The following is a 13,910-nucleotide window of genomic DNA, read 5'->3' as shown; positions in this document are numbered from 1 at the left end:
GGACTTCAGGCTGGTGATGGGGAAACAAAACCCCAACTTGCCAGGGCGGGAACAGTGGCCAAATGACAGCTCCCCTCCCTCTTCTTTGTCTCCTCATCCTTTGTCTTCACTTGGTCAATGGGTGCTAGGGTACCTCCAGTCTGAAGTGCAGATGTGAAGCCCATACGGGGTTTGAGTGCTCACCATGACCCTTCCTAGATCCTTCAGCTGGAGGGAAGATGTCATGGTGTCCCTGTCTTTTATCCCCTTCTTTGACWCCTGTGGGGAGCACTGGCCCCAGAATTCCAGCTCCCCATGCCCAGGGGATCTGTCAGGGTTTTGTGTCAGGAGATCTAGGCCATGACTGTGAGCAGGTGGAAGTTGCCGATGGTGCCAGCAGCCTGGGGAGCAGGGTACAGCAGCCTGAGAACATCAGCCAAAGCACCAATCTAAAACCAAGAAGGGAAGACACATCCACTGTGCTTTTGTTGGGCTCTGCTGCATTCCAAGCAGCTGAGAAAATGTGCAACAGGGACAACCAGATGCCTTCCTGGGCAGAGCACATTTTTCCAGGCTAAAAGCTTGGAACGGAGGCTCTTTTTGCTTTACCCCTTTCCTCAGAGTGAGCTGCTTATGGCATTCCCTGTCTCTCTGCAATCACAAGTTTATCTATCCACCTCAGACGATGCTTCCTCAGCTTTGCTGTGCATCTTGGCCAATAGCAGTGGAGAAATGTGGCCACCACATGTTGGCAGCAATTGAATCCTGGGCACATTTTTTCTCTGCACAGCCTTTAAGCTGTGGGAACCATTTCAAAGGAAACCATTCCCCCTATAACATGCTTGTGATCTGAAGATGTCTATTTAGATGGCAGTCCGGCATTAATTTAGCAATTCACTACAGAGTTTGGCGTGATGTTTAAAGCACTAAAATAAATTGTGGTGAAGTCGTTTCCCTCAAACCAGATTGTGTGGTTTACATTATTTGTCAACCTTAAGTACAACTGGCATGTTTGTATCACTCATGCAAAGCCCCATTGTGCCTTTCTAGAAGGGGGAAGAATCCGCACAGAAATGCATCCAAGTTCCTGCCCCGGCAGTTTCATGTCCCTGGGAGATCCGCCCCGGAGGCACGCAGCCCAACCGTCTGGAAGAGAGCCTGGGCTTTCCTCAGGATGATGGGTGTTAAGTGCAGGCTCATATAGGTTATATTACAAAGGGCCGATTTAATCAGAGGCAGATTTGTGCTCTCTGCCTGCAGTGCCTGAAATCCACCGAGCCGCGATGGCTTCCACACACACACGCGAGCGCACACACGCACGTTGCCACGAGAAAAGGAGTTGTGGGGTGACCTGGGCGGCTGCTCGCCCACAGAGGAGGGTGCTCACGGCCAGCACCGGTGACAGTGTGCCYCACTGCCCCATGCTCGTGGACTCCTGCCCTTCCCGATGCGCCCAGGGACTGGAGGCCAGGAACAGCAGGGAAGGGACAGGTGAGGGAAGGCTGCCCAGAGCTTCTCGGGAACCCGACGGGGTCTAGGTTTGAGTTCTAGCAGCTCTTCTCTCTTCAGGGGGCTGGTGTGACGATATCCCAGGCATGCAGACGGCCAAGGGGAGCCGGGACGGGCTCCGGGCTGCCTGCTTCACGCAGSGGACACCTGGAGAGGTGTTCGCTCCTGTCCAGGCGGAGATGTTGCCCCAGCCTGGCTGGAGCACCGGGCACCACCGCGCTGTCCTCTGTCCTGCCGGCCATGCGTGGCTGTCCCTGCTGCCCCTGGCTGCCGGTGATCCGCGTTCCGTGGGGACGGGTGCGGGGTCAGGCGGGGACAGCACGGCGGCACTTTCGCCAGCGCCGCCGGGAGCAGGTTGGCGGGGCGCGCTGTGGTGCTGCGCCTGCCTCTGGGCGAGCAGGCGGGATCTCGTCTGTGATCTCAGTGCTTTATCCCTTCCTTCCCTTCCCTCAGTCGCTGCAGCCAGAGAAATCTCCGGATGGCTGTCACAGCTCTCCACACATAAGCTGCCTGGCAGCTCCGAGGGTGTTTCATTCCTGCACCTCCCCGCGACTCTCCGAWGCCAGCAGAGCCGTCCTGCGGGGAGCGGCCGAGGCTCTGCGCTGACACAGCTGCACTCGCACATCCCTCCAGCCCCCGGCAGCTGCCGCAGGCTCCCGACCGAGGGGTCACCGCATCCACGGAGCCCGCACCCCCGGGAGCCGCCTGCTCTGCGGGGTAGATGCTCCCTCCCCTCCTCCTCATCGCAAACCCTTGGGATCACTGCCCAGTGACCCAGGTTCTGCTGTTCTCGTCTTCTTGCCCTCAACTATTCCAACCCCCGCTCCCTCCACCTGTCCCCTCCTCTGCGGGTCTCTCTCACATTCCCCACCGTGCCCCCAGAGCGGCTCGCTAGGCGTGTGCCCTCCCTGCTCTTCCCGCAGCAGCTTCTCGGCTGCATTTCTTTCGCAGTGTTTTTGAATTGTAAGAGACACCCAATTTTCTGGAAATTAAATTGAGACAACAAAAAGCTTTGTTGTTCCCCAGAGCGGTCTGAGCTCTGGCTGTGGACATGTTTGTGCTTTCACTGGGCGATGGTTGAAACTCCTTCGCTCGAATGGGCATTCCAAAGGGCGAGCAGAAGCCGAGCCAGGGTGGGCAGATGTGGCAGCACCGGCTGCAGCCCACGAAAGCAGAACCCCGTCGCCTGTTGTCCCAGGTACCCGGTACCCGCTGTCCTCGACAGCGCCTGTCGATGAGACACTGCCCAGAAGGGCTGCACAAAAGCTCCCAGCCACGGCATTAAGTAATTGTCACATTTTTCTTCTGTAAGGATTAACGTTCCTGCTAACCTTGCAAACCTTCATTGAGCCATTGTCACCCCCCGAAAGGCGGCACAATCGCCAAGGGATTAGGGTGTCTGCGGAGCAGCCTGTCCCCGCTATTGTGCGCTCCCGGCGGGGGGAGGAAATCCTGCGACATCAGCCGATGAGTCCCWGCGGCGGGGACGCCAAATTCACTGCCGGCCGGGCACACGGCAGCCTCAGGGGAGCCGGGGGCCGAGAGCCTGCAGTGGCACCTGGGAGCAGTCCCTGCAGCGGGTGGGTGGCCGGAATCCTGCCYGGGCCGATGGCACCGAGCCCTCCCAGCGCGGGTAGCCCCTGCCCTGGGCACCAGGGAGCCAGGCAGTCCCCAACCCTGTCCCCTCCGGGCAGCAGGTCTTCCTGCTCGGCTTTGCCAGTGACTGGGCTCTTGGGTGCTGAGGAAATCCCTTAATAAAAATTTAACGGGAAATACAGAGCCATAAAGGGAAGTTCCTGGCATTTTTGTCAGCTGTCGGCACTGCCCGCTGTGTGCGCTGTGCTCAGGCACCTGGCAGCCACWGCGGGACTGTGGCCAGGCCAAGATGGATTAGCAGCTCATTCCCAAGGCCCTCCCTTTGGAGCAAGAGCAGATGAGCATGGCAGCAGCACAGGACTCCAGATTCTGCAAAGCTCAGACGGGCAGGACAGGCAGAAGCTGTGTTGCAAGGATGCAAGAGGAAAAAGGAATGCTAAAGCAAACCCAAGATTTATGCATGTAGATCCCAGGAGGGTCCTACAGAGCTTATAAATGACAATACATATTGTCATCCCAACCCCCACGCTCAGTAGCAAAGGAAAAGGAGTGGGAAGTGTCTCCAGAGCTGGGGCCATTGCACAACAACAGAGAATGGAAAACAACCTCATCTGCTTCTCCCCAGCATCTGGTCCCTGCATCTGCATCCCCACTCCCATGGCACTTTCCCAAGAGACAGAACCATCCCTTCTGGAGAGCCTTGGGGAGGATGGGGACAGGGGAGGCCTGAGTGTGGTGCTCAGGGGRCAGAGCCCAGCATCCTTCTGTTGTGCCCATTCCGGGCTGCTGAAACAGCAGAAAGCAAGCACCAGCTTCAGCCGCCTTCCCCATGCAAATAAAGACTCTCCCAGACAAAACAGAGTGAAATCTCCATCACAGATGTCTCTGAGTCCTGCAGGTGCTCATTTCTGGAAAAGGGTTGGAGCAGGCTCATGGGGAGGCTCAGCTGGGGCTTGTCTCCTGCAGACCTGCACCAAGAGGATCTGTCATGGCACATGTGGCATCTGGATGCCTCTGCCCAGCAGGATCTGGACTTGCCAGCCCTTTGGCAGGGCACTCAGCGTTTGGAAGCCAGGACTTGCCCATTGTTACTGCTGTGCAGTGGGATTTCATGGGAGTTTTTCATAAGCTTTGCACGTGTTTGATAGTGCAAATAGGAGCTGAATCTCCCCACAAATGACAGAAGCCTGGCTGCCTGGAGCCCGCTGAGGCTTGAGAGGAAAGATTCACATTCAGAAACTCTCTGTATTCATTTGGCACATGGGGACAATTTGGCTTTTCTTCTCTGGCACCATGGCAGGGGAAGGGCTTTTCACTCTGCCTTGAGGATGTACAGGTGATCGCGCATGGAAAAAAAGCTCTCCTAAAACCAGAGAGCAACCTGGAGCTCCTCTGCTAAATCCCTCAGCAGGAGCTTTCCCTAAACACCACTGATAAGGCAATAAAKGGGTTTTTCATTTTGATCTCTTTTGCTACATCTGGGGTAACTTTGAGAAACAAGTGCTGCGGTCAGGCTGGTTTTTCTTGGTTTCATGTCCTGAGGATGAAATGAGCCTCCATGGACAAAGAAGGACTGTTGAGGGCACTCAGAGCCTCCCTGTGCCTCTGTGGGGCTTCTTATCATTGCATCCTCCTCAGACCAAACCTCCTGTTTCATCAGGGTGTTTATTTATGGAATGGTGGTGACCAGGATCCATCCCAAGACATCTGGAGGGAGGCTGCTCTTCAGAAGGCAGCAGCAGATAAGCTTAGTGCCTGTAGAAAATTAGGCTCTGACTGTAAATACTGTCCTTAAAACACAAGAAGCTGCAAAATTCTTGGTCGTCCAAAGGTGGGAGATGGTGATGCCCCTGCTTTGCTGGCCTGGGTTGTTCTGCACGGGACAGATCGTGGCCACGCACACACAATGGCTGCAGAAAAACCGGGAAAGTTTCATTGGATTCATTTTCACCAGAAAAGGTCATGAGGTCTGGGATGGGTGTCCTGCCCCGGGAGCTGGCTGATGCCAGCCCAGCCACCATCACGGCGGTCTGAGCCACCGCAGTCCCTGCTCCACTGGCTCAGCATGACCCATGGCTATTGGCTATTCCGGAGATGGTTTCCATGAGGACTTTTTTTTTTTGGTAAAAATGTTGAACAATTCTGGTTTCATCCCCATGTGGAGCGGGAAAAATTTTGAAATCTTGAACATTTTTGAGGGCTTAAAAACAATTTCCCACCCAGTTATAGCCACCAGTCTCATCAGGATGTGTTTGAAAACCCTCCAGCAGGAGCTGAGCAGAGCTGGTCTCAGCTGGATACCACTCTCGACGAGAAATGCCGTGGCAAAGGGTCATGTTTCTTCAGAAAAAAAGTATCTTCAATAGCTCAGGAAGTTATTAGTGTCTGCTAACAATAAGAGCTTTGGATTGATTCAATAGATGCTCATTTTAATTGTAAAATGCCAGTAATGAGAAATGTGCCATCCAATGACTCATTTTTCCCTTGTAAAAATTATTGGACATTTTTATTAGTTTTACAAATTACAGGACCTCGTATTTCTGAGAACACTTTATACAAGCCTTGCACAAGCCCACTCTCATAAAAGCGTGTCTGTGGTGACATCCAGAGCCACAAGAAGGGGAGCGGTAGAAAGGCCCAAAGTGGTGAGGACAGCCCACAAGTGGAACTGGCAGGACCGAACCCCAAGAGGGTGGGAAGGGGTGGATACAGCACCGGAGACATGAGCCCCGGCACTCCTTCCCAGCAGTGCCTTTCTGGAGAGGCACGGGGCAGGCAGGGGGATGGGTGCCAGCCGGCGCCCGGAGGTCTGCCCGGCGCGGAGCCCCGGAGCGGGGCAGCCGCCGCGGCGCTGAGCGGCCGCCTGGGCGGGAGATGTGCGGGGCGCAGGGAGGGCAGGAGCCAGCCCCGGCCGAGCAGAGCTGAGCCAGGTAAGCGCCGTCCCACAGCACCGGGCACAGCGGGACCACGGAACCTCCTCTAGCGCTCCCACGGAGCCGCTGCTTCGCGCCGCTAGCCCGGCGCCCGGTGATCCATCCYGGCGTTATCTGCGCTGGAGACAGCCGGGCCCTGCTGCGCGGGGAGCGCTGAGCTCGCCTGCCCTCGGCTTTCGAGAAACACGATAAGGGGTCAAGCGCGACCAGGGAGCCGGGGGCAGGGACACACGGATATCCCGGAGCAGCCCGGCTGCAGCAGCAGCGCTGCTGGACTGCGTCTGGACGGGCTGGAGGGGAGAGCCGGCGGCACGTTCCTCCTGCTCCAGAGAGCAGCAGAGCTGCTTTGGCCAGACTGTGCTCTTTTAAAAATTCCGAGCGATTTCCCATGGAGAGTTAATTTGAACAAGGGGGAAAAAAAAAGTAAAGGATTTGTCATTTCAGCATTTCATTTCTTCTCCCTTGCTGACTTTATTTGTATTTTTGTTTACATCTCCTCGTGAGAAGTCATCCGTGACTCTGCATAGTGTACCGTGAGCTGGCATGATATGACATAATGCAAGAGCTGAGATAGCCCAACACTTCTATTTCAGTTTGGAGGATATTTTAAAGTTTATGTTATCCAGGAAATTTCTGAAATATTTGTCTTCATTCCAAGCCAGAATGAAAACAATTTTTGAAATGTCGGAAGTTCCCGTGAAACAAGTAGCGAGAGCTTCCAGCTCCGCCACCGAGCGTGACAGGGCGGCTGGTGGGGAGGTGCCAGCCTTGTGCAGGAGAGTGGCACTGGGCACTGGAGAGCAGGGAATGGCTTTCTCTGCGCCAGGACATCCCAGGAGGGACCTGTGGTCGCTTTACAAACCCTCTCTGGTTTGTGGGGCACCAGTTTAGAGAGGCAGAGGCTCAGCGGGGCTGCAGGCAGGAGGCTGCTCCGAGCAAACAGCCCCAACTCCGCATTCGCCAAGGCTGAGCTACCGTGGGACAAGGCAGGGCTCTGTGGGGARCGCAGGAAGCCGGGGTCCACATGTCTCTGTGTCTGGGTGGAAATTGCTATCAGGTTCCCRAAGTTTTTGCCTTTGCCTCTGTGCTGAGACACTCAATCCTCAGAGCTTTGTTTTGTGTACTCTGRGAACCGGCAATTTGTAAAGGCATGCTGCTGGGCTAATCCTCCATCAGCTCCTGGAGCGGAGAGCAGCTGGGTCTGGCATCTCCCTCGCTTCTCCCACTTCAGCCTGCTAAAGCACTGAGTGTCTGTAAGCAGTAGCTCGCAGGTTTTGACTCAAACACAAAGCAGAGCTGGAGCTTTCCCAGCCGGCACTGGGACCTTGTCCTCTGCCAGCGCGGTGACCACGGGGTGGCAATGCCAGCCGTGTGTGCCACGCGGGTCCTGGCAGTGATGCCAGCCTCGGTGCTGGACTCTTMTCAGCTCTCTGCTGGCCTCAACCATCGCTGTGCCCTGGAGATGCTCTCAAGGAAGGGAGCTCTTTCCTTGCTGCACTCTACAAGCTGATGCGTTAGGGAAGCGATAAAATCAGACTCTAAAAAAGGTGCCTTCCTCTTTGCACACAGGAAATGTCACAAAGGGGCAAAGGGCCAAGGGATCCTTGCCCATCGCCCCATGCACAGAGCTCACCCACAGCCTACTGGGGTCTCCTGTGTTGGGGGGGACCTAGGAAACTCTGGGAGATGGGTATCCATCAGACCAGACCCTGGAAAATGGGATCACCCTGCAGCCCTAGTGGGAAGGTGCCAGTGCTGTTGTTTGGTATATACAAGGCCTCAGATTTCAGGAAAACTCATTTTTAAGCTACTTGGGGTCTGTCAGAGCAAATGAGTTACAGTTTTGGCAGTCACTTGGTCCTGGTTTAACCCTGGGAAAGCAACTGTGCTAAAAATATTTACCTGATGAGATAAACCATCAATATCCTTGAAACTTACATTAAAAAATACTGGATTAGAGCATCATGTGGGTTTTGCTTTTTTCCCCTGCTGATTTGTTTCACAATAGGCCAGAAGCATGGCTTGAGTTAGGGCTTTGGCAGGGGCTTTTATCATGATTGATATAGTGTAGGATAGAAAAGAAATTTGRTTATCAGGGGATGCCAGAACTCAACTTCCTAGCTCATACATTTGATAATGCAAAAGTTCTCCTTTAAAGGTCTCCTTAGAACAAATCCCAGTCATCACAAAACCCATGGAGATAAATTAAATTACATTTTAATAGGGGAGAACTCATTCCTGGGCCAGGTGCAGCAGTGAAAGTATGTTCTCTCTTAGGCAAAAAAAGTAGCCTCATCTCCCATCAAAATTTTGAATGTTACCATATGAAAAACTTAATTGTAAATGAAACCCCAAACTCACAGGGCAGAGGCACCAGGAGAGGCTGCCCCACCTCCTGCTCCACTGCCCCACTGATGCTCTGGATGTGTTTTCCATTGTCCTGCCCTGTGCTGGGATTGGTGTGTCTCCTGAAAAAGTCAGGCTGGGCCCATCTCTTCCTCATGCCATSATCCTGTAGATATTTAAAATAAACACAAAAGTGTGTGCAGTGACTGGCGTGTGCCCTTAGTGCCGCAGTACGGGGTTATTGGGGTGGTGGTGCAGGGGGATGAGGGATGATGGGGGCAATGGGGTGTGGTGTTACAGGGTGATGTGGGGTGACATGAGGTGATTCTGGGTGCCCATGTGGGGTKCAGGCTGGGCCAGCCTCACCTCGAGGTCGCACAGGATGAACTCATCCAAAAACTGAAAGGTGCAGAAGGCAGAAAGAGCGAGGGCAGAGCTGCCGTAGTGGTACGAGCGGTCCCTGCCATCACAGGATCCTTTCACTCCTCATCCTCCCCTTGCTCCAGCACTGGGAGCCTGACCCTCATTCCCTGCCCAGCCTCCTCCATCCTGGCCTCATCCCACTGCACCGGGCTTGACTCCTCTCTGTGTCTGCACAATGACCAAAACCCCCAGGCAGAATTAGCTCCTTGCTCWGCACTGCATCCAATTAATTATATAGTGTAAAACACAATATGTAGACATTTCCCATCCACACCAGCAAAGCTCTTGACTCTGCAGGAAACCTCTGCAGAGCTGCTGTGTGGCAGAAGGTGGCTGGGCATGAGCCGAGATGTGCGCCCTCGGCACGGGCATGGGACAGTCCCAAGCTGTAATTGAATTAATTGAAGCAATTGAAGTAATTACAGGTGTTCTGCARATGGCTCAGAGCATGGCAGAGCAAACACATCACTGCAGTTTTTGCTGCACAAGGATCCTCTCCATGTGTTTTCTGCTGCTTTCAGTGCAGTGGGCAAACCTGAACGGGTCCCTGTCCAGGGGACACATCTGCTGTTAGTGAGGACACACAGAGGGCAGTGCCCACCCATTGGTGTTGTGTCAATACAACTCAGAGCACCAGCATCAATTCTGTGGGTCAGCAAGAACCTCCAGCTCATGCCTGGGGCATTCCCAAACTACCCCAACATCCCAAAATCACCCAGAGTCCCGAAACTGGGATTTAGGTCCATTCTACCAGGGACTACCAGGGAGCTAACAGGGAGCTCTGCGTCACCCCCCATGCCAGCCTGGGCTCCAGGGCCTTTCTCTTGCTGTGGCAGGTGACCCACGGGGTGCTGGGGACTCTTGGGGTCACCAGCCTGTCCCCGTACAGTGATGGGAGCCCTCAACAATTACAGGCTTCCTGCATGTCCCGCCTGTGGGGTTTTGTCACACATGATGTCCCACATCTGGGACTCACGAGTTGGAGATGGCAGTGCTATTTCCATGTTGAACTGTAGCTGTTTTACCCCCAGCCGTTCCAGGGCTTACAACTATTGTGTGGGGTTTCTACTGTTGCAAGAATTTATATTGGGAAAAAAGTGCTTTTTTTTTTTTCCTCTATGCCCTGGGAAATGTCATCCAGCAGGAATGTTCCCAAGAGCTGATCATGGCTGAGAGAAGGATGGGCTGGAGCAGGGGTTGCATGCCCAGCTCACATCCCTGTCCCTGTCTCCCAGGATTGGCTCACAGGGCTGTGGCTCCCTTGGGTGCTCCATCCATGCTCCCCAAACTCTGCCCTGTGGTTCTGGGGGACATCTGCAGCAGCAGAGGCAGGASGGAGGGAGCAGATGCCTGCAGAGGGACGAGCTGCTCACAGAGCCACTCCTGCTGCAGAGACTCTCGGTTTCATGTCCTCTTGGCTAAGCCAGTGGCCTCTTCCACTTCCAGCTCTGGATGGAGTTTACAAGAAACKCTGGAAGTCCCAGCCCTGTGGTGTGTCATCATTCAAACTTCTCTTTAATAGCGTCCCAAAGTAATTTATTTTTCCCAAACATCAAAGCCCCCCGAGCAATACTGGGAGAGGCAGGACTGACCCCAARCCCTGGTGGCTCCTGCACCCCTCTGCCCTCCTTGCAGGGGCTGTGCTGGGGAGAGTGATGGTTTCAGGTGGGATTGTGGGGCTGGGGGAGGCAGAGCTGTGACACTGCAGGCTGGGTGAGAAGGCAGATCTTCCCCCTGAATATACAAGTGAGGTGTACAGATTGCCCTGATACGAGGACGCTGATGCCTTTTCCAGGCTCAGCGTCACACCACAGAGCACTTTCAGGAGCTTTTATCCTTTATCAAGGATAAAAGAATAATGAGGAGAAAGAAATAGCGAAGAGATGTGAGCCTGCATTTCCTTCTCTTATGCCAGGATTCAGAGCCACCCTCCACCCTCTGGCATGCCAGGAGTACTGGGGATGCAGGCAGAGCATCTCCTCAGCTGCACCTCTGTGCTCTGGGTGTCCCCCCGTTCCCCAGCACGGCTCTCCTCCACAGCTGCATGAGTTTTGGAGAGGGAATTTAACAGAAAAATTGCAGCAGCTCYCGCCTCTACAAACACAGCGTGCTGCTGTCCCTGCCAGCACTCCATGCTGGTTTGCCTCAAGGAATCTGTGAGATCCGTCCTGCTGTGATCTGTAACAATATTGGGATTAAATTAGCTTCCCTGAGCTGCAGAGAGGTCAGTGTGTAAGGCCCCTGGTTAATCCAGCAGGCCAGAGAGAACAGAAGCCTCCCTGCATTGGGAAAGGAAAACAACGGGGTCTGTTTGCAATCCGTGGAGCTAATTCAAACAGCATTCCTCAAACAACAGGGGAAAAGGGCCTTCGGAGCAAATGGGAAAAGAGCGTTTCCCAACATGCACATAATGKTGCTCCTTGGGGAGAGGGGAAATGTCCAGACTGCACGGACGAGGTGCCAGAAAACCTGGCAGGGACAAGAAAGGAGCCTGAATAGCCAGGCAGCTTGGGGGGCACACAGGAGCTACCCTCTGTCCTGGGCATGGCAGGCCTGTCCTGAACAGATCAGGGGAGCAGGGGTGGTGCCTGCACATCTCTGGGGCACGATGGGACAGCTCATCCCACCTCTGGAGAGACAGGCTCTTGCTCTAAGAGTTTTACACTGAAGCAATTCTTGTGGCTCTGCAGCTCAGCTCTCAGCACCCATCCGAGATGATGATGAGGGACAATCCCAGAAGGAGGTGCTTCCCGCACAGGCTGCTGCCAGGAGCCAGCTCTGCCACCTCTGAGCGCAGCCCCCGAGCAGCTCTGAGTGCATGGAAGCCCAGGCTTGCTGGGGAAGCAGAGGCATGCCCAGTGATGCTATCAGGAATAGCTCCACATCCTGTGGCTCTCCCATCTCCCACAGAAGGTGTGATCCCGGTGCCTGACCCCAGTGCAGCCCCTGCCAGCAGTGCAGTCGTTGTCTTGCAGGCAGAGCAAATGTGGCTGCAGTGAGCAGGCACTGGCAGAATTGTGCTCCCTGGGCTTGAGCTGCAGATTTTCAGCTGTTATTGTAAACAATTGCCTGGGCTGTCACCGTTCCTGCAGCAGAGAACCCTCAGAGCAGCAGACCAGAGAACACCTCATGGCAAAGCTGGGAACGTCACAGACACTTCAGGACATACTCGCTTTCCTTCTGCTTTCTCTGCGAGTGTCTTTTCTGCTTTTTGCTTATGCTGAGATATTATCAAAGGCTGATGAGGCACCAGGGATGAGTAATGCACCCTCTGTGCCAGCTGGGAATTTGTGCCCAGGCACTGGTAGGGTTAATGTGGGTCTGAAARAAGCTGTGGTGCTCAGTGCTGGATCTGCTGGGTGCAGAGCTGGGCACAGCTGAAATTCCTCTGTCCTCAGCTGCACTGGGGGCTGAGGGACACTGGGCAGGGTCAGCCTTCCCCCAGGTGACAGAGACAGAGGGTTTTGCAAGGCAGGAACTACAGAGGGATGAAACTGGACCAAAATATGGCAGGCTTTAATGTAGAGGAGAATCATAAAGAGTGGGTTGGGGGATGTGACAAATGGGTGCTTCCTTTGTGCATATCCACTGTGCCCATGGCCCAGCCAGAGGAGAACCTGCTGGGAGTGTTAAGGAACCCTCCACTCAGAGCTCTGCTTTCAATCTGGGGCCATTAGGCACCTTACCCTGCTAAAATGGGGAATTTCATGTCCTTTTGTACCGGAGAGAAACAACCTGTTTGGGATTAATTTAGGACTAGTCTCAGGAGCTATTAGCTAAAGAAAACCAAACCTGTAAAGGASCCTCTGTCAGAGGGGAAAGAATTGTAGGGCTTGATGCTGGATTTATTGTGCAGGGCGTTAAGGAAGGATTTAGTGTGATTTAGCACCCTCTGCAATGACACCTCTGGCACCAGGGAGCTGTGAGTACAGCCCCTGCCTTCAGCCAGACCTGCTGCTCTGTTGGCTGATTGCTGCTGCTGCATCTGGGTCTGTCAGCACTGCCAGCACAGAGCCACCACTTCGGGGTTTATTGCTTACTTGGAAACATTTGCTCCTGACTGAAACTTGATCTACAGCTGTCAACTGAGGCTGCAGCWCACCAATATCAGAAAGGAGATTTGGCTGTTCAACGTGCATGAAATATAAATCTTGGGTTCATCAGATTTTTAACTTGTACAATCAATGGGGTGATGTTGTCCCTGACAACATTTGATGGTAGTGGAGAATTTCCTAGAATAGAAAGTAAAAAAGCWCTAAATATAAATAGAAAAAGGTCTTCAATATGGGGACTTGCAGCAGTGGCTGCTCAGCATCTGCCAACAAGTAAACACATTCACAATGCTGCTGTGAGATAGCAGGGATCTCAGTGACATCATTTACAAATAGGAAATGAGGGATATTTAACGAGGTGCCAAGGAAAATCCAGGATGAATAAAACTGCCATGTCCATGAGCATTAACACACTGACAGCACAAAGGAAAAGSTGCAGAAAAGGGTGAGTTTTCCCTCTTGCCTGGGTTGTTTGGGTTATTTTGCACAGATGCCCYCACACAAGTGCTGTGTACAGAGAAGATGGCAGGTGTGTGAGGAATTCATGAGGATCTCCAAATCTGGGTGTCTGGGGGTGCTGCTTGATGCCATTCTCTGTATCCACACCCTTGCCCTCCTCTTCCTTAGTGCTGTTGTGTCCATTCTGAGTGCCCCTGAGCACTCCAGGTCTCATGCCAGCAGCTGCCAGGGGTGCTCAGAGACCGATCTTCAGTGGCAGCTTGTGGGCAGCAGAGTGTGGAACGGGAAGTGCCCTGAACCCTGCAGGGGAGCCAGGAGGGACTCAAGAGCCACCTTAGGGCTGGTCACATCCTTGGAAGAGCGTGTGCCATATGGCTTCCAGCTCAGAGCCCTGGGAGCTTGRGGAGTCTGCCCCAAGAGATTGCAGGGTCTATGGGCACCTGTGCCAAGGGGCTGGCTGGCACCTTGTCACACACCCTGGGACAACTCACCAGGGCACCAGGGGTCTCAGCAGAGACCCATGGCCTTGAGCATCACATCAGCCCTGTGACAACTGGGGATGAGGGTCAGTCATGGCTGGGCAGCTGCTGCTGCCAGCTGTGTGGCACTGCTG

At 54.0% G+C, this 13,910-nt stretch overlaps 1 protein-coding gene across 3 annotated transcripts in view; it reads left to right on the top strand.

Annotated features, from left to right (window-relative positions):
* Positions 1-5,675: 5,675 nt before the first annotated feature.
* Positions 5,676-13,910, top strand: part of RSPO1 (R-spondin 1) — a 24,740-nt gene continuing 16,505 nt past the window's right edge. Inside the window, exon 1 of one of the 3 annotated variants that reach the window (XM_057381042.1) lies at positions 5,676-5,729. Coding sequence is in view for 1 of the 3 variants with exons in the window: in XM_057381036.1 (XP_057237019.1) it covers positions 5,807-6,014 (208 nt within the window). In the remaining 2 variants the exon portion in view is untranslated. Of the gene's footprint in view, positions 5,730-5,756; positions 6,015-13,910 lie in introns of those variants that run through there. The other 2 variants (XM_057381041.1, XM_057381036.1) reach the window with 2 other exon arrangements.

The sequence above is a fragment of the Malurus melanocephalus genome, unplaced genomic scaffold, assembly GCF_030028575.1.
Source record: "Malurus melanocephalus ecotype Western Australia unplaced genomic scaffold, MMel_1.1 scaffold_488, whole genome shotgun sequence".
Lineage (NCBI taxonomy): Eukaryota > Metazoa > Chordata > Aves > Passeriformes > Maluridae > Malurus > Malurus melanocephalus.
The sequence above is the reverse complement of the archived record's forward strand: the minus strand, read 5'-3'. Positions and strand labels throughout refer to the sequence as shown.